General features: G+C 50.2%; 1 protein-coding gene across 1 annotated transcript in view; it reads right to left on the minus strand.

Moving 5' to 3' along the window:
- Positions 1-444: 444 nt before the first annotated feature.
- The window catches only part of PLBD2 (phospholipase B domain containing 2), a 34,690-nt gene continuing 16,916 nt past the window's right edge, over positions 445-18,218 (minus strand). Inside the window, exons 5-12 of the mRNA XM_036761057.1 lie at positions 15,630-15,844; positions 14,051-14,148; positions 11,987-12,147; positions 11,368-11,463; positions 10,704-10,775; positions 10,447-10,599; positions 5,774-5,936; positions 445-5,552 (exon numbers count right to left, since the gene is read on the minus strand). Coding sequence (XP_036616952.1) covers positions 5,385-5,552; positions 5,774-5,936; positions 10,447-10,599; positions 10,704-10,775; positions 11,368-11,463; positions 11,987-12,147; positions 14,051-14,148; positions 15,630-15,844 — 1,126 coding nt within the window. The 3' untranslated portion in view covers positions 445-5,384. The remainder of the gene's footprint in view (positions 5,553-5,773; positions 5,937-10,446; positions 10,600-10,703; positions 10,776-11,367; positions 11,464-11,986; positions 12,148-14,050; positions 14,149-15,629; positions 15,845-18,218) is intronic.

Here is an 18,218-nt window from a genome sequence, read left to right on the forward strand (position 1 = left end):
TTGCTGAAATCCCTGACACTAAGAACGCTGGAGAGAAGAAAATTCTGGAGTCAAATCCTCCCCTCTCCCCACCCTAACTAGAGTCTCTACTTCCCGCAGGGAAGAGTGTTGGCCAGCAGGGGGCGCTGTGGCGCTATGGATGGGGAGTGCTGAGGCGCTGCACGATGCAAACATTTTGTAGCTAAGGATTATGGGAAACTCCCAGTGTGGCTTGTTATTCGTTCAAGTGCAACATTTTATGAGCCATGGTGGATAGAGGCTTGGCCTCATAGGCAGGAAGACCTGGATTCAAATCCTGACTCCGACGCAGGCTGCCTGTATGATCTTGCACTGCCCACTGGAGTTTCTCAGACAATTCCCTATGTCAATGAGATCCCAGGTCCAGTCCCTCTCCCCCTACTCTGTGCAAAGCCTTGGAGAAACAAAGATAAAAAACAAGAGTCCTGCCTTCAAGATTACTTTTTATTGCAGATTAACAACACCCATTTCTTTAGTGTATTAAGCTTTACAAAGCACTTTCTTCAAAACCATTGTGTGAGGCAAGGAGTGTATTATAATAAAAAAAATTAAGAAAAAGAAATGGAAACTGTAATGAAAGGAGGGACAGCATTTATTAAGCGCCTACTATGTGCCAGGCACTGGGCTGAGTGCTTTTTTCAAATATTCCATTTGATCCTCACAATAACCCTTGGAGGTAGGTGCTATTATAATCTCCTTTTACTGTTGAGGCAGAAGTCCAGGGTCCCACAGCTCGTTAGGTCCGAGGCGGGATTTGAACTAACATCCTCCTTACTCCAGGCCAAATGTTCCATCCACTGTGCCACCTAGCTGCCTGCTGCATTCACAGTAAGAGGCAAGATCAAAATTTGAACCCAGGCTCTGACTCCAAATACAGTTCTTTTGCCTGCCTCTTGAAGGCACCACCAGCACCAACAAGAGAGGGCTGTGAAGGCATCATTCTCAACTCCTCACTCTCCCTCGTTCCCCTCCAATCAGTCGCCAAATCTTGGCACTTCTGCTGGTATCCATCCCCTTCTCTAATTCCAGAGCCTGATCTCCTCTTGCTGTGTTCCTGGTCTCTGAGCCTCAAGTCTCTCCCTGCTCCAACTCAAGCTGCCAAATCGCAAGTCTGACCTTGTCACTCCCTTTCTCCATCAACTCTGTCAGTTCCTTATTACCTCTAGAATCAACTATAACTTCCTCTGGTTTTGAAAGTCCTTCACAAAATGTTCCCAACCTACCTCTGCAGCCTTCTTGCTGTTCCTCACAGACAGAACCCCATCTCCCACCTCCAGGCCTTTGCAACATGTCTGCAATGCACTGTGTCCCCACCTCTGATTCACAGAATCTCTCATTCTTTTCAAGACTCAGCTGAAGCGCTGCCTTGTACATGAAACCCTTCCTGCTCCCTCATGTTGCTACTGACCTCCTTTCCAAACGTCAGATGCATTATGTATGTTAGTTGTATATTATGGGTTCATGTTATCTTCCCCATTAGACTACTCTCCTTGAGGGTACATATTGTCTTCCTACCTGATGCCTAGTAGTGTCTGGCATATAATAGGTGCTCAATGAATGCTTGTTAAGGAATCAATTGCCTTGGACAGGCAGTGTTTGGAGGTTGAGATCCACCTCTCACTTCCCGTGTCCAAATCCATTCCCTCTGAGTAACATTTCTCCTCTTTAAAATGAGGTTATACTGGGAGAGCTCCCAGGCCCTTCCATCTCTAACATCTTGGCGCTGGGATCCCTCCAGAGCAAACGCCCAAGCAGAAGCACTGGATGGCGCAGCATGCTGTCAGCCTGGGAGAAAAGCAGGCAGGGGAGGCTGGTACATAGAGATTGTAAGAGAATGAAAGAAAGCTAGGACTTAGGTTTGAGGGTGAGGAAGAATCAAGGATTTCTTCAATAAACAGGAGAAAGAAGAGGGGTGAAGAGAAAAAAGAGAGGAGAGAGAGAAGAGAGGGGAAGAGAGGAGAGAAAAAAGGGAGAGGAGAGAAAAAAGAGAGGGGAGAAAAAAAGACAGGAGAGAAAAAATACAGGAGAGGAGAGAAAAGGGGGAGGAGAGGGAAAAAAGGAGGAGAGAAAAAAGACAGGAGAGAATAGGGGGAGGAGAGGAGAGAGGAGCTGTCACAACTAAAAGACCTAGGGAATGACTTGTAAACATTTCTGCACTGATTATTAGACCTGAGTTCAAATCCTGGCTCTGAAACTGAAATGAGCTGTGTGAACCTAGAAGTCACTGACCGCCTCTTTCTCCATTAAAAATGAGGGGGTCATAGGTAATAATAGTGACAGTCCACAGTAGCCAGCATTTACATAGTGCTTTAAGGTTTGGAAAGCGCTTTACAAATATTATCTCATGTGATCCTTACAACAACCTTGAGAAGTAGATGCTATGACCGTCCCCACTTTACAGATGAGGAAACTGAGCCAGACATAGGATTAAGTGACTTGCCCAGGTTGTGACTATATGAGGCAGGATTTGAATCCGGGTTCTCCTGCCTCTGGGGCCAATACTCCATCCAACGAGCCACTTGAAATCCCTTTAGCGTGCCTGTGAGCCAGAGGCTGCAGGAGTCCCGGAGGGATGGATGCCCTTTCCCCGCCCCCACCTCCTCCCGGCTGTGTCCCAGGCCTGGGATAGTCCCCCTCCTCATCTCTGCCTCTTGGCTTCCCTGAAGTACCAGCTAAAATCTCACCTTGCACAGAAGTCTTTCCTCATCCCCCTTCACACTGTTAATACCTCCCCTCTGCTGCTTATCTCCAATGCATCCTGTCTATAGTTTGTTTGTATATAAATTTTGCACGTTCTCTTCCCCATCAGACTGCAGCCTTCAAGGGTGACTGTCTTGTACTGTTCTCTGTATGCCCAAGCAGTTAGCACGTAGTAGGTTAGCACGTAGTAGGCACATGATGCTTACTGACTGACTGTGGATGGATGCTGGATGCTGACCCCCAAAATCCTCACTCCCTTGGGAGGGAACCCAGACCCTGGATCCACTCTGACCCTTGGGCCCACTCTCTTCTTCCCAACAGTCATGGGCTAGGCCCCCGCAGCCACCCCCAAACACACACACACACACACACACACACACACACACACACACCATCATCGCAGGATAGCTCTGGCTACTCACACCCCTTTAACAAGCAGTCACCAAGTACAGCCCTCTGCGTAAAAACAGATGGCCAGCAGACCCAACCATCTAGTCTACTGTGGCCTCCAGAGTCCACTCCCCCCAGGCACTGGGTGCATCTAGGCCTTGCAGTCTGCCCCCTGATGAATCCCAATAACCACTGGGCCATTCTGTCCACCCTGCAGCTGAAAACTCTTTAGGACTCAAGCTCCTTTAGAGGAGAAGGGTTTGTCTTCTCTAATTTCTGTTTTAGGCAGTTAGATGTCTACTAGAGAGAACGATGGCCTTGGAATCATAAAGACTTGAGTTCAAATCCTGACCCAAACACTTAGGAGCTATATGATGGTGGGCAAGTCACTTAATTTTTCTATGTCAGTTTCCTCATCTGTAAAATGGGATAATGTCACCCCGCTCACAGGGTTTCCTTGAGAATCACATGACACGCAAAGTGCTTCGCAAATCTAAAAAACCCACAGTGCTCGGCATACAGCAAGCGTCCAATAAATACTTCTCCATTCATTTGTTGTTCTAGGCCTTAGGGATACATGGACAAAGGGGGATTCACACCTGTGCTCTGGTTTGAAGACTGGAGCAGGCGGGTGTCCCTCTCCGCCTCCCCAGCCCAGCCCTCTCGGGCCTCGTCCCTCATCGCTCGCGGTCCTTCCACATCGGAGCTCACAGAGAGGAGGAAGGGACCTCAAGAAGCCCGCTAGGCCAGCTCCCCATTTCTCAGATCAGGAGACTGAGCCCCAGAGAAATCAGATGACTCACCTAACATCGCAGGTGTGGGGCTCCCAGTCAGGTGGTCCACTGTACGGGTGAAGACAGGGAGGCCCAGAGAGGCTGTGACCTGCCCAAGGTCCTCTGGGCGTGAGAGGGGATTTCAGCTCAGGTCCGGGTTGGACTTAGGTGGACAGGCTTGGACAGTGAGATCCCTTCCACCTCTGAAGTCCCGATTCTCTGCAAGTCCCAGCCCATTCCTGGCCAACAACATCCCAACCCCCTCCAAAAAGCAGAGTGGGGCTGGAGGCCATAGTCTCTCTCTTTTAATAACATTGCATCCATTTGAGGCCTGGCCACTAGAGAGCCCCAGGCCCAGTCCCCACAAGCCCCTCGGGCACTCTGAGCGTGGCCCTGGGAAGGAAGGGGCTGCAGCAGAGAGGGCTCAGGAGGAGGAAGACGTCCTTCGTTCTCTAATTGGCCTCTGGGACCAAAGACATTTCCATGGAGGCAGCTGCTTCCCTGCCCCAGCCTTCTCTCCAAGGCCTCCAATGCAGTAAGCACAGCCAAGCCCTCCCCTGCCCTGCAGAGTGGGCCTGGCCAGTGAGAGGCGGGTGGAGTTAGCTGGGGCGAGGGGGGTACAGGGCTGGGTGCAGAGTGAGGCAGATGTCAGCAAAGGACCAGTGGACCAGGAGCACTCCCCCACAGACCCAAGAGGGCTGGCTCCCCTCCACAGTCCCCACTTATGGCGAGGTCAGGCACTAGAGGAAGAGCCCACAAGCCTAGGCAGCCACCATGAGAAAGCAGGAGAAACAGACAGATACCCAGAGCCCAGGGAAAGCCAAAGCCCCCAAATCTCCAAGTCCGGGGTTTCAGGGGAAGGTGTGATGTAGTTTGGTGGTCTTTTGTTTTTCCGAATTTGTTCCCGAAGGGCAGTCCAATGAACGAGCTGACAGTATGGACATGGGGGAATGAGGCAGGGGGTCATGCCTAGCTCCTCCACCACCACTTTCTAGGTGGAGGCAAAAGCCTGGTTGGGGGTATGCAGTCTCAGTAAACAGCTGTAACTGGTGCCTAGAAAGGGGCAGAGGAAGGTGGGAGCCTGCTTCCTCAATGAGACAGGTCCAGAAAGGCAGGAAGCAGGCTCCTAAGAGTCCAGCAGATCCTTGAGGAAGCCCCCTCCCCTCCCTTCCTTCTCCAGGAAAGTCACTGTGGCTTGGGAGCAGGCATTTTAGAGGCTGGAACCCAGGGCTCAGGAGGGAATGGGAGGAATGGGGCTAGGAAACTGGTGGTCCCCTAAGGCCCTCAGGGCCTCTTTGGACAAGGCAGGTGGCTCGAGAGCCAATGAAGCAGCAGAGAGTAGAGGGACCTCAGCCCTCCAGGCCCGGCAGGCATATTCCTTGGGGTTCCAGGGTCAGACAAACCAGCAGCCAGGGTGGATGAAGAGGAGAGGAAGCGCCAACTCCCTAAGGACACTGGGGTCAAGGGCAGTGGGGTGGTGGGGAGAGGGGCAGGTCCCCAGCTTCACTCCCATGAGACCTTGATGGGGGAGAACTTCCAGAGGTCTGGATGGCCCATGTGTAACAGCTTGTCAAAGGGTGATGAACTCCACTGGAAGGGGGGTAACTGGTCCCACGTGGGGCCACTGACTGCGATTAGGCGGAAGTCTTTGGACAACTCATAAGAAGTGAGCTGAAAAAGGGTTGGGGGAAGCCAGTGGGTAAACCTGTCCCACTGATCCCATCCCAGCTCCTATCACCTACTCCAGCCCCAGCCTTGGCCCTCGTCCTATCACGCCCACACGCCACCATCAAGTCTAACCACTACCATCCAAATTACTAGGATCTGGCAGTTGAAGACTGAGCACAACCATACCCCTACACTAGGTCTCCTCCCAAGGGCCACACACAAACCTTCATATCTATGCCTCCATGGGATCTCTGGGTCAGAGCAGAAAAGGGGTATGTCCCATTGGCTGGATTGAGGTCTGAGCGGGCTGAGATGGCATTCTCCCCATTCTGCACAGGATTGCAGTCCTCACACCGGGACAGGGGATCGTGGGGGAAGTTGTTGAACCTGAAAGAGCAGAGTGGTGTTAGAACATGGGCAAGAGGAAAGGAAGCTTAACCCTAAGAAGAGAGAGGACAAAGGATGGGAAGCCAGTCAGCTGTCCCAGAATCAGTACCCAGAACCTGTCAAACCCAATGTGGAATCCACACAGCACTGCTACAAAATGCAAAGCCTTTGAACAAGAAACCTAAGAATGTGGGGGCGCGGTGGCACCACTACCTAATGAAGACAAGGCTTCAGAAGACAGAGGCAGAGGCAGGACGTTACGGCTGGTTAAGAAAACTGTATCTGGCTAAGAGGCGTTCTCCAACAGATAAGTGGTCAAAGGATATGGATGGTTCTCAAAAGAAGAAATATAAACTATCGACAACTATATGAAAAAATATCCCAAATCATTACTAACAAGAAAAACACCGCTATCATTCATCAAATCGGCAAAGATGATAAAAGATGGAACTAGTCAATGCTGGCAATCAGGCACATTAATACAATGCTGGTGGACCCGTGAAATGGGTACAATCATGCTGAAAAACAAAAAGGAATTATGAGAGAAAAATCACTAACTGTTCATACCTCTAGACTCAGTTAACCCACTACTGGAAACATACGCCAAGGAAGTTCAAAACAAAAATGATATACGTGTGTGTACGTGTATATACAAATAAAACATTTTTTAAAAGTCTGAGAATGGTTTCTGGATTTCTGAGCCACAGCATATGGCCAAGGATGGAATCCTAACAAGGGATGGTTAAAATGTATCTTCCTGAAGTCTTAGAAATCTAATCAAAAGCAAAAAGGAAGGAGAAGAATAGACTGCCTATTTGTATCTACCAAATATATCATAGAGAGCTGCTACAAGGAAGGAGCAAGAAGACTAGGAGAGGAGACACGCACCGAGCTAAAGGCAATAAGATCTAAGAAATGAACTAACAAAAAAAGACAAAAATCTATGGACTCAAATGTCAACACATAAATAGACTAAAGTACAAGTAAAAATTCAATAGAAGAAGCCCCATACTTTATGCAAGGCATTCTGCTAGGCACCAACAAGTAAGGCAAGCTATAGATCCTACTTGAAGATGCCAAATTTGACCTCAGAGGGACCAAAGAGAGTTGGGAGAATAAGACCCGATGGCTGGCTGATACTTGTTGGGTGTACTTTATTGGGGTATATTCTATTCAAAAGAAATAGGAGAAATAAGAACATGAGGAGAGGAAGGTTGTGTTATATTCTGAGAAGGCATATGCATATAAGGAAATCAAGAGCATGATGGAGAGAATTTGGGTAAAGGTCAATTAAAAAAAGAAAGAAAAGCGATTTGGGGGAATATACTATAGACCACCTAGACAGAAAGAGGAAATGGATGAGTCTGGAAAACATCACAAGCCTGGAACAAAACCATGATGGTGCCAAGGGACTTCAATTATCCAGATATCCGCTGAAGCTCAATCTCTCTGCCAATGGCAGATCAGAGAATCATTTCTTGGCTTCCTTAAGGATAGTTTCTTGCTTCCAAAGACAAAGAAGCCAACAAGGAGAAATTCAATTCTAGATCTGATGATTCTCACCAATTGGAAGGAGCTGGCTGCTAGACTGAAAGTAATGGGAACCCAGGGGGAGTTCTCCCCTGTGAACACTCCATTCGGGAGTCTATGATAGAAAAGTGGAGGGAAGAATAAACACATTCTGATGGCACCATACATTGTAGGTGAGCAGATTTCAGAGGGCTGAGATGAAGGATAGCTTGAATTCCAAAAACTAAAATTCTTCTGAAGAGGTCATCCTCTAGGAGGTGAGGAAACTCCCAAGAATTCTAAATTAGATTTAGATTTCTAAATTAGAATTAGATTCTAAAGAGAAAAAATTCCAACGAGGAGGAAAAATAAGAGTTGCTTGAGAGACCTGATGTGAATGCTCAGAGAGCTCACTAAGCAAAGGAGATTAAAAAAAAAAGATTTGAGCAGAAGATAGAAGAAAATGGGGGAAAGAACGCAAGAGCCTGGCATGCTGCAACATTTACCAAGGGTGTCTGGAGCACTCAAGGTCCAAATGACCTGAGGCTGGAGAGGAAATCTAAGGAAACCTCTACCTAACTGAAAAAAAAAAAAAAGGTTGTAGGGGCAGCGAGGTGGTGCAGTGAGTAGAGCACCGGCCCTGGAGTCAGGAGGACCTGAGTTCAAATCTGAACTCAGACACTTGGCATACTTACTAGCTGTGTGACCTTGGGCAAGTCACTTAACCCCAATTGCCCTACCTTCCCCCCCCCCCCACAAAAAAAAATGGTTGTTTTGTTCTTAGGGGAAAGAGAAAGATCAAGAAAGAGAATGGACCACTGCTTGGGGCTCATGGAATGACGTCAACAGACAATGGTCAGCTAGTCAATCTACAAGTACTTATAAAGCACCTACTATGTGCCAGGCACTGAGCTAAAGCGCTGCCAAGAAAGACAATAAAAGAATCTCTGCCTTCAAGGGGCTTACAGTCTACTGAGGGAAGATGACATGTGAATAACTAGGTACTTGCAAGATGTGTGGATATAATGTATATAATGTACACATCCATACACGATATGTAGCAGAGTAGGATGAAGGGGATATTCCAAAAGGGGAAAGGTATTGTTACTGGCTAGGTGGATCAGGAAAGGTCTCCTGTAGAAGGCAGGATTTGGGCTGAGTCTTTAAGGAATCCAGACAAGCTAAGAGGCAGAGGGGAAGGGTCCAAGGCAGACCGAGCTAAGGCACCCAGATGGGTGGTGCAGCAGCATCTTTGAGGACTATAAATAGGCTGGACTGTAGAGTGTGTGAAGGTGAGAGAGGCAAGAGAAGGCCGGGAGGGCAGGAAAGGGTCAGCTTGAAGCACTTTCAGTATCAAAGAGAAGGGCTTCTGTTTGGTCCTGGGGGTGTTGGGGAATTTGGGAGTGTAATGAGCAACAGGAAAATCCCCCTGGCGGCTGAGGGGAGTGTGGACCAGAGCTGGGAGACCAGCTGGATGTCTGCACAGGAGACTTCTAGAAGAGAGGTGGTGAGAGCCCAGACTGAGGAAGGGGCCATAGGAGGGGAGAGAATGGGAGGTGCATCAGAGGCAGTCTTAAGGACATGATGTGTGCGGTGAGAGAAGTCATGGGTGACTCCTAGGCTTCAGGCCTGAGTGATGTGGAGGGTGGTGGTGCCCTCAATGGCACTAAGGAAGCTGAGAGGAAGGGAGAGTTTTGGCGGGGAGATAATGAGTTCAGTTTTGGCTGTGCTGAGTTTAAGACGCCCATGGAAAATGTCCAACTGGAGTTATCCAAAAGGCAATTGGAGATATGTGACTCCAGCTCAGCAGAGAGCCTAGGGCTGGATCTAAAGATGTGGGGATTATCTGAATAGAAATGATCATTGAACCTATGGGAGCTGCTGAGATTGCCAAGTGAATGGATGTAGAAAAAAGAGAGACGAGGGCCCAGGACGGAGCCTTGGGTAGTGGGCACGACAAGGATGAATATCCAGCAAAGGAAGCTGAGAAGGTGAAAAGGAAGGAGAACCAAAAGAGCAGAGTCGCAGGGAGAGAAAAGAGAATGACCTTTTTTTTGGCGTTTGTTTCTCTGCCAAGAAGAATAACCTTCAGACAGCAAAGGAGGGCAGTGAGGGGAGAGATGAATAAAGGGATAGTAAGAACCAGCAGATCTTGGTGAACTCAAATCATCTGGTCCAAACAAATTACATCTTTGGGTATCTGAATGGCCGGAAGATGCAAGTGCTGAGGTATGGTCCCACATCTGAAAGAATGTGGAGGACAGGAGCGGAACCTTAGGAGAGGAGAAGAGCAAATGTCCCGATTTTCCCAGTGAAAGGAAGAATGATCTGTAAACTCTCAACCAGTGAGTTTGACTTCAATTCCTGGGAAAAAACTCCAGAAGGGATTATTAAAGGGATGGTTTGTGAATGCCTAGAAAAGGAAGCAGAGATTGCAGAGAGCTGACAAGGCTGTTTCATCTACAACAGGTCGTGCCAGACTGATATCTTGTCTTTTCTTGACAGGTCAATGTCAAGGAAAATGCTGCTCATAAAGGTTACGTAGATTTTAGTGAAACACCGGACAAAGTGTCTCATGGAATTTTTGTGGAAAAAACAGGGAGATGTGGACTAGATCAATGGTGTCAAACTCAAACAGAAACAGGTCCTTGAGGACTGCAGGTCAACTAAGAAAACCATAAATTAACAATATTTATGTTAGAGGACATACTTCTCCAATGTGGAAATGTAATGGAAGATGCCCAGAACAGAACTACAGCCTTCGTTTACAAACAAAGAAAAACTTCTCCATGCATCTCATACACGATGGGATTTAGAGGGGACCTTGGCGATCACCTTCCTAATCCACCCCCATCACTGGACAGCTTAGGGAGGCCCAGGACTTGCCCATGGTCACCTTTCTAAATGGCAGGGCGAAACTTCAAAGTCCAGTCACCTGACTGCAAATCCCAGTGTGCACCACACATCTAAACCAGTAAGAACAAAGCCTGGGGGTCCTAACCTCATCAGCCGGATCATGGAGTCCAGGTCATGTACCAGTGACTGGTTCCGTTCAAAGATCCGGGCTCGGGGGCTGTTCTTGTAAGAGAACCAGTCCCCAAACTCCTTCACCAGGTCGGGCATCCCACTGGCATTGAACACCGACTCAAAATACCTAGGGAGGGGAGAAGGGCGAGAGGGGGGTCATTTCCACTCCATCCCCTCCCCCATCCCCCCGCCATCACTCACAAGCACCACTTGCCAGCAGTCAGCACTCACGGTAAGTTGTAGCTGGCCCAGTAGCCCTTCTCGTATAGCTCCTGGGTCTTGTCAGCCACCACCACCAGGCCCCTGGGACACAGGAAAGAATCACAGAATTTCAGGGTTAGGTGGGACCCCAGGGACTGGATTTGGTCCAACCCTGGCCTGACCAGGACTCACCAAATCAACAAGTGACTATCTGGTCTCCCAGCCTCCCAGTCAGCTTTTGGAAACCTCTCAGCATCAGGAAGTTCCCCAGCATGAAGCCTCACATGGTCTCAGGTACAACCTCTACCCCAGGCTCCTAGGCCTGTGGTCTGGGGACCACACAGAACAAAGCTTGTCCCTTCCATCTGATGGCCTTTCAAGTTTTTCTCCCACCTACCCCACCCATCCCCAGGCACGCTTATCTTCTTCATGTTAAATATTCCTATGCCTTCAAATAACCAGGTCCCCCTTCCCAACTTGCCAAGATCCAGCATGGCGGGGGCTACGTCCAGACTCTCTCAATGAGGTATTCAGCCAGTCCAAACCCTCTATTTCCTAAATGCCTCACCCGCAGCTCAAGGTAACCACTGCTGCTCTCCCCCCCCACCCCTAAAAGTCAGACAGGAGCATGGCCATGGCCTGCCCAACTCCCTAGAGACCCAGAAGGGAGGCAGGCTGGATGCCAGACACTCACGGAATCTGCTCTAGAATAGTGAGCAAGCCATCCATGGGCTTGGACTTTCCAGGAATGAAAGCGTTGTAATCTACGATCATCCACTGGTTGTTATATCTGCCAAGGAAAGAATAGGAGTGGGGGTGGGGAGGGGAGAGTAAGCAGAGTCCTGGTGACCTCCATCCCCGTTCCTGGGGTCCCTAGCCAGACCTGGCCCAGAAACCAAGAATTCAGCAATGCTGGGGCTCACCATGAACCCTGCAGATCCAAAGGGCCCATCCTGCCTCTGCCCAGCCCACACTCACACCCTCGATAGCCCTGGCCACTGGAAAACACAGAAGACTTAGTAGAGATCTGGTCTTATCCCTTGCTGGGGCCTCAGTTTCCACATGTTTAAAATGAGGGGGTCTCAAAGGTCCTTTCTAGCTTTAACAGGGTCAGATTCCATCACATACAGTTACCAAACTAAGCTTCCCCAGATACAGTGGTTCCCCACTGCCTACCAGACCCAACAGAAGTCTTCTTTCCACCAGGCTCTCAAGGCCCTCCAAAGCCTGACTCCGCCTGACCTAGGGAATTCCATCATCCTCCTGGGGTGTGAGAACCAGGGATGGCAAAGTCCCTGAGGTCTGGGACTCACGTGCCACTGTTGAACTTCTTAAAGATGGCAGACCACGTGGACCCATCCTGAGCCAGCCGGTTGGCCACAATATTACGCAGCCACTCAAGGACGCTGTTCTGAGGCTTAACGTACTTCCATAGTTCCGAGTTGCTATTGCCGATGGTTGTCTCCAGGGTCACCTGCATCCAGGGCACAGCCATAAGGTGAGGGTCTCGTGGGACCCCAGGAGAGAGGAGAGCTAGCTGGCCTTCTTCGCCCTCCTGCCTGCTTCCCTGGCCCCTCCAGCTGGCAGGGCTTCTCCCATCTCCCACCCCAGCCCCTCCATCCTTCTTTCACCTCCCACCGCCCTCCTCCCTGCAAGGTCATCCTTATTGGTTGTCCCTATATATCTGCATGCTAACTCCCCATCAGAACGTAAGTTCTTTGGGGACTGGGCCTGCGCCACTTTGGTCCCTATGCTTAGCACAGTCCCTGGCACACAACAGGGACTCAATAAATGCTTTTGGAATTGAATCAGATCTAGGCACTGGAGAGGCTGTATCACTAGATGGAAAAACAGCTGTAGTTAGAGCCAGAGATCCTGGGTTCAAATCCCACCTCAGCCACTGATCACTGCATGACCTTGGCTAAAACACCTTATCTCCCTGGGACCCAGTTTCTTGACCTCAGACAGCATCTGAGGTCATTCCCCTTCCTGGGTCTCAGTCTCCTCCTCTGACAAATGGGAACGAGAACACTGGTGCTCCTTACTTCACAGGGCTTCAGTGAGGGAGAGACTTTACAAAACACTAAAAGCCCTCATGGAAACTCGAGCTGTCATCGGCAGTTCCCTGCTCCTTGCTGGGTAAAACAGGAGACTGCATCACCCAGACTGAAGCCACATGTTGTCAGGCTCATCGGGATCAAGGGCTGGCTGACAGCTTGATCTCCATGTCGTGCCTTTGATGAGCGTAAAGAGGTTCACATGGCTAGGGGAGGGGCCTCCAAGGTCATCGGGTTCAACCCCCTAATTCTGTAGATGAGGAAACAGAGGCCTGGCCCTAACCCTAAATGACTTGGCCAAGGCAACCGAGGCAGGATTTGACTGCAGGTCTTCCCGACTTCCAATCCAATGCTCAGACACTCTCAGATGATCAAGGGGCTTCCACGGCCCAAGAGGAACTGGATCACAGACAAGCAGAGAGCTGGTCTTAGAGGGAAGCAGTCCTGGGTTCAAGTCTTGCCTCTGAAACCCACTGCCTGCGTGACCCTGGGCAAGTCATGTAGCTTCTCAATGCCCCCAGGCAGCCCCTGAAACTCGTAGGTTATTAAGCAGGCACCCCTCTGCGCTGGCAGCAGGATGAATTTCCCTACACCAGAGGAATCATAAACCCAGGCCTCAAGATTTCAAGAACCCGTGAGTTTCATCAGACACAGACTGCCCCAATCCCTCTAATCCTGGGTTTCCAGGACTGCCATGGCCAAGAAAAAGTCAGCGCCTCTCCAAACTCATAGAAACAGTACCCAGCCCCAGCATTTTACAGACGGGGGACTGAGGCCCCCAGAAAAGTACAGGCCAGACAATAGGACAATGTGCTCTCATTCTTCCCCACCTGGTATGAGCCATCAGAACTCACTCTCCAATAGAAAAGCCATGGAGGGCCTGGTCAGAGCCAAGGTAGGGCCTAAGAGGCCAGCCCGAGTGGAGATGTCAGCCCACACTTACTCATCAGGAGAAAAGCCTACATTTCCATAGCCCCCACAGTCTACAAAGCAGGGTGCTCAATATACCCCCAAAAGGGGCCGTGATCTTCTCCTGCCTGACCAAAGGGGGCTCGCCACTATCCTTGAAGGGCCCACATAACAAGGTCCGGAGACCATCTAGTCCAACTCCCACATTTTACAGATGGGCAAACTGAGGCCCAGAGGGGAGGTGACTGGTCCAAGGTGACCCAAGTAGTGGCTGAGTCTCAGAGGTGATCTCTGCACTGTGCTATGCTGCTCCTTCAGGTAACAAAGGCCCCAGGCATAACAGGAACATGCCTTGGATTCTGCGTCCCGAGTCGGCAAACAAGAGAGGAGAAATGATCAAAGGCAACTCACCAGCCCACTGCCCAAGATATAGAAGTCGTCACAGGAGAAGATGGTCCCAGGATAGGAGGAGAAAACCTGCTCATTCCCAGGGATCAGTGGCGACCCACCTAGGAGAGACAGCCCCCAAGGAAGACCCAGTCCAATTAATCAAACCAACAATCCATAGCCATCACCACCAGCTCCCATGTCTTCAAGGGCTATCCCCTGAAGATTGGCAAAGATGCTTCCTCACAACTACACCAGGAGCCAGCTGGGTTAGGAGGTTGGGTGACTTGCCCAGAGTCACACAGCCTACAAAGGTCAGAGCTGGGATTCAAACTCACATCTTTTTTTTTTTTTGAGGCAACAGGGGTTAAGTGACTTGCCCAGGGTCACACAGTTAGGAAGTGTCTGAGGCCAAATTTGAACTCAGATCCTCCTGACTCCAGGGCCGATGCTTCACCACGTAGCTGCCCCTCAAACCCAGGTCAGCTGACTCGTCTAAGACCAACTCCTGCTTCATCCAGAAGGGACCTTCCCTTCTCCTCCTGGACCCAGTTTCCCTTCCCTTCTGCATCCCCCCTGAATTTCCCACCAGCCAATGAGGCAGAACATTCCCTGGAACCAGGGAATCCATGGTCTTCTCAACAACTCTTACTATCTTGATGGAACGCTGACCACTGCGGATGAAAATTAAGTCAGTCAGTCAACTAGCACTTATTAAGCACCTACTGTGTGCAAGGCACCAGTTTAACAAAGATGATAAAAATTGAAGAAGAAACTAATGACCTCATTGGTGTAGGGAGCTCTGGGAGGAGGCTGTCTCTGCCCATGCAGGGAGGCAATGCACAATCCATAACTCTGGAGCCCTGAGAGGTTGTGTTATTTGCGTGAGGTCACACAGCAAAGTTTTATTAAAGTCCACAAAGTGTATAAACTCTCTTATCTGATCCTCAGAGCAACCCTTCGAGTGAGGCACTTACTACAGGGATTATTACCTCCATTTGAAAGATGAGGAAATTAAGGTCCACGGGGGTAAGGTGACTTGCCCAGGGTCACACAGTTAAGAAAGGATCAGAGGCAGGTCTGGAACGGAGGCTCTCCTGAGTCCAACACCCTCCCTCACTGCAGACATTTTCGACAAAGAGGGGTTTGGGAGAAGATGCATCCTGGAAGCCATGTCACTGACACACCAGAGGGCCTGGTCAGAAGGCACTCTCAGTGTCCAGCCCTCCAGGGTGGGGGCACAGTAAAGCCCCATAGTGGGACATAGATCTAAGCCCTTTTCTGGGAGAGAAGTGGGGAAATGAGAGACCAATGGGCCCTGGATCTGGAGCAAGCAGGCCAACTTTCCCTTTTAACAGATTAAGTAACTGAGGCCCAGGAAGGCTCACAGCATCCCAGATTTGGGGTGAGCAGGGATCCTGAAGGCCATCCAGTCCAACCCTCTCCTTAGGAGATGAGGCCCAGAGAAGTCCCGTAACTTTCCCAGGACCACACAGTGCACGGCCCCTTCTTGCTCCCTCCTTTTTGGCCAGGCGTCCCCCTACTCCCCCACCCCCGCCCAGAGCCCCAGCCCTACTGCGTGCTCCCTTCCTCCGGTACCCACCTTTGGGCAGTGTCCGGAAACGGAAGTCGTATTTCTTGATGATGCGAAGCATGTGCTGGTAGGAATTCCAGGTGTCGTGGGACACCAGCAGCTCACTGTTATTGGGCAGCAGCTTGATGAGGGCTGAGCAGGAGCCGGAGCCCATGACCCGCCTCTGCTCCGTCTTGTTCAGAGCCGGTTCCAGGTCTTCCAAATCACCCGACAGCTGGAACAAGCTGAGGGAGGGGGTGTGGCTGGGGTCTCAGTCTCCTGGTCAAGGAGGAGGGGGCCACTGAGGAGGTCCCTGACACCCTAGTATAAATTAGGGTGGCAGGGCCCTTAGGGAGGCTTGGAAGCAGAGCCTCAACCACCCAGCTGGGGACAGGGCATGCCCTGATTCAACTCAGCCAGCACTAAACTCCTAAGATCTCCCCTCTCCTTCTATCAGAACATGAGCACCTTGAGAACAGGAGGCTTCCTTTTCTATGTATCCTGAGGGCTTAACGCAATTCTTGGCACAGAGGAGATGCCTAATAAAGGCTCATTCAATCATTCATGAAGTCACTTACTGTGTGCTGGGCACTGGCGGTACAAACCCCCAAATGAAAAGCAGCTCCCACCTTCAAGCCTCCATTCCAGAGAAGGAATGCAATGTGCAATGACCACAAGGCTTCCTGTAGGAAGTCAGCCCCTGAGCCAGGAAGGAATGGAGAGATTCCAAGAAACAGAGGTGATGCAGACTGGAAGGTTCAGGAGGCTCTGGGCAGAGGCAGTAACCAGAGCCTTGGTCCTCCATACCCACCGAGCCACTGTAGAACACTGGGCTCTCTGGAAACCAGGCCCAAGGAGGACCCCAGCTATCTAGTGGATGAGCGCTGCTCTCTGCCATCGTGGGAGGAGGCAGAGATGCAGGAGGCCTCTCGAGCTCCACTCACTAGGCATCGATGACCCCACTGGCCAGGAAGAGGATGGGGCACACTCTGCTCTCTCTGCTACATCCAGACGCTCTCTCTGCCTCTGTCCCTCATTAGTCACTTCCTCCTTACACTCGGATCACCGTGTCTAGAGCCTTCTTATGGCTAAGGTTAGGTTCCCTTATTTCTCAAAGAGTTCAGTAACAGGACCCACAGCTTTTCTCTACTCCGGAACCTTGGCCCTTGCCCTCAGGGCATCCAAGGTCCACCCTGGTGTCCCCTCAAACACGTCTGGATCCTTCACTTCAGCTGCCCACAGGAACAGTCAAACCTCAGACCTCATTATCACTTCTCATACCTTGAACACTCAGATTACACACTCTGATCCTAACGTTTGGCCCTCTCACTGCTTGTTCTCCTAATCCTATCCCTTGCCCTTCACTTCCTCTTCATACTCTCAGAACTGGCCTCACTTTCTTCCCTTTAGAGTTGACCAGGTCGACTCCACACAGTCCTGGAATCTTGAACTCTTCACCCCCTTGTCCCATCAATGCTTATGCTGCCCCAGAACCCAGCCATAGATTTACCACCATCACCCACCGTCTCCACTCCTACAGGTCTGAACACTCCTGGAAGACACCGATTAGATCTACTATAAATTCATGCTCTCTAAACCCAAGCGGGCCCCCACGCTACATGAAATCCTTTCATTCTTCTCTGTTTGAGAGTGATACCCACTAAGCCATTGTGTCACAACCCCTGGTCTCTCCTCAAACCTCCAGAAGCCCTCTTTCCCCTTGTCCTCCCTCTCCACACAAGGCCTCACCTTCTACATTGTTGAGGTGATGGAGACCAGTCATTGTGAGTTATCATATCTCTCCCAGTCCACACCTCAAACACCTTCTCCATCCTCACGGATCCTTTCCTCTTGCTCATTTTCAAAGAGACATTTCTCTTTTTGAGGCCAACCCTTCTACCAATGCCTTTGTCCCTTTCCCTCCTGTTTGCCACGAGAGTGTGGCCCATGGTTCACTTCCTTAGCCCCTCTGGGCATGTGCTATGATTTCTTCCCAAAGGCCTCTGCGCTGTGAGAAATAGCAAAGGGACAGATAGGAGCAGAGCTGGGGACTCGGGGTGGAGGGCCCTGGGCTCTCAATCTGCACCCTGTCCCCTTCCAATTTGTGGGATTTCAGCCCTTTAGTTCTCTCCAGCTTCCTCCTCTGCACAGTGGGGATCCTTCTTGGCCGGGCAACCTCAGAAGGAAAAAGCTGACAGACTAAGCAGGGGGTCAAATGAGCTCACATCTGCAAAAGGTTTTTTCATAGACTATAAAGCACCAGATGAACACAATGGATTATAAACACACTGGGTATTTGGAAGGATTGTATCTGTTTGTCCTTCATTCTTGAAGAAGATCATGACATCAAGGAGGTGATGCCATGACTTACAAGAGAATTGGATTTAAGTGGCACAGGGCTGTGCAGAGTCACAAGCCTCACTTTCTCCTGGGTCCAGTGGATGACTGGAGGTGGCCCTGGATGCAGCAGGGGACCTTGGCCTTTTTAAGCTAAGGTTTTCCCAGGTCTCAGTTTGACTTAGGAAATGCCCATTCTGTGATCAAGTCTAGGTAAGAAATGAGGCAAAGAATGGCCTCTTCTACCTAGTCAAAAAAAATCAATCTTGCGGGGAAGACCCC

This window comes from Trichosurus vulpecula, chromosome 1 (genome assembly GCF_011100635.1).
Source record: "Trichosurus vulpecula isolate mTriVul1 chromosome 1, mTriVul1.pri, whole genome shotgun sequence".
NCBI lineage: Eukaryota > Metazoa > Chordata > Mammalia > Diprotodontia > Phalangeridae > Trichosurus > Trichosurus vulpecula.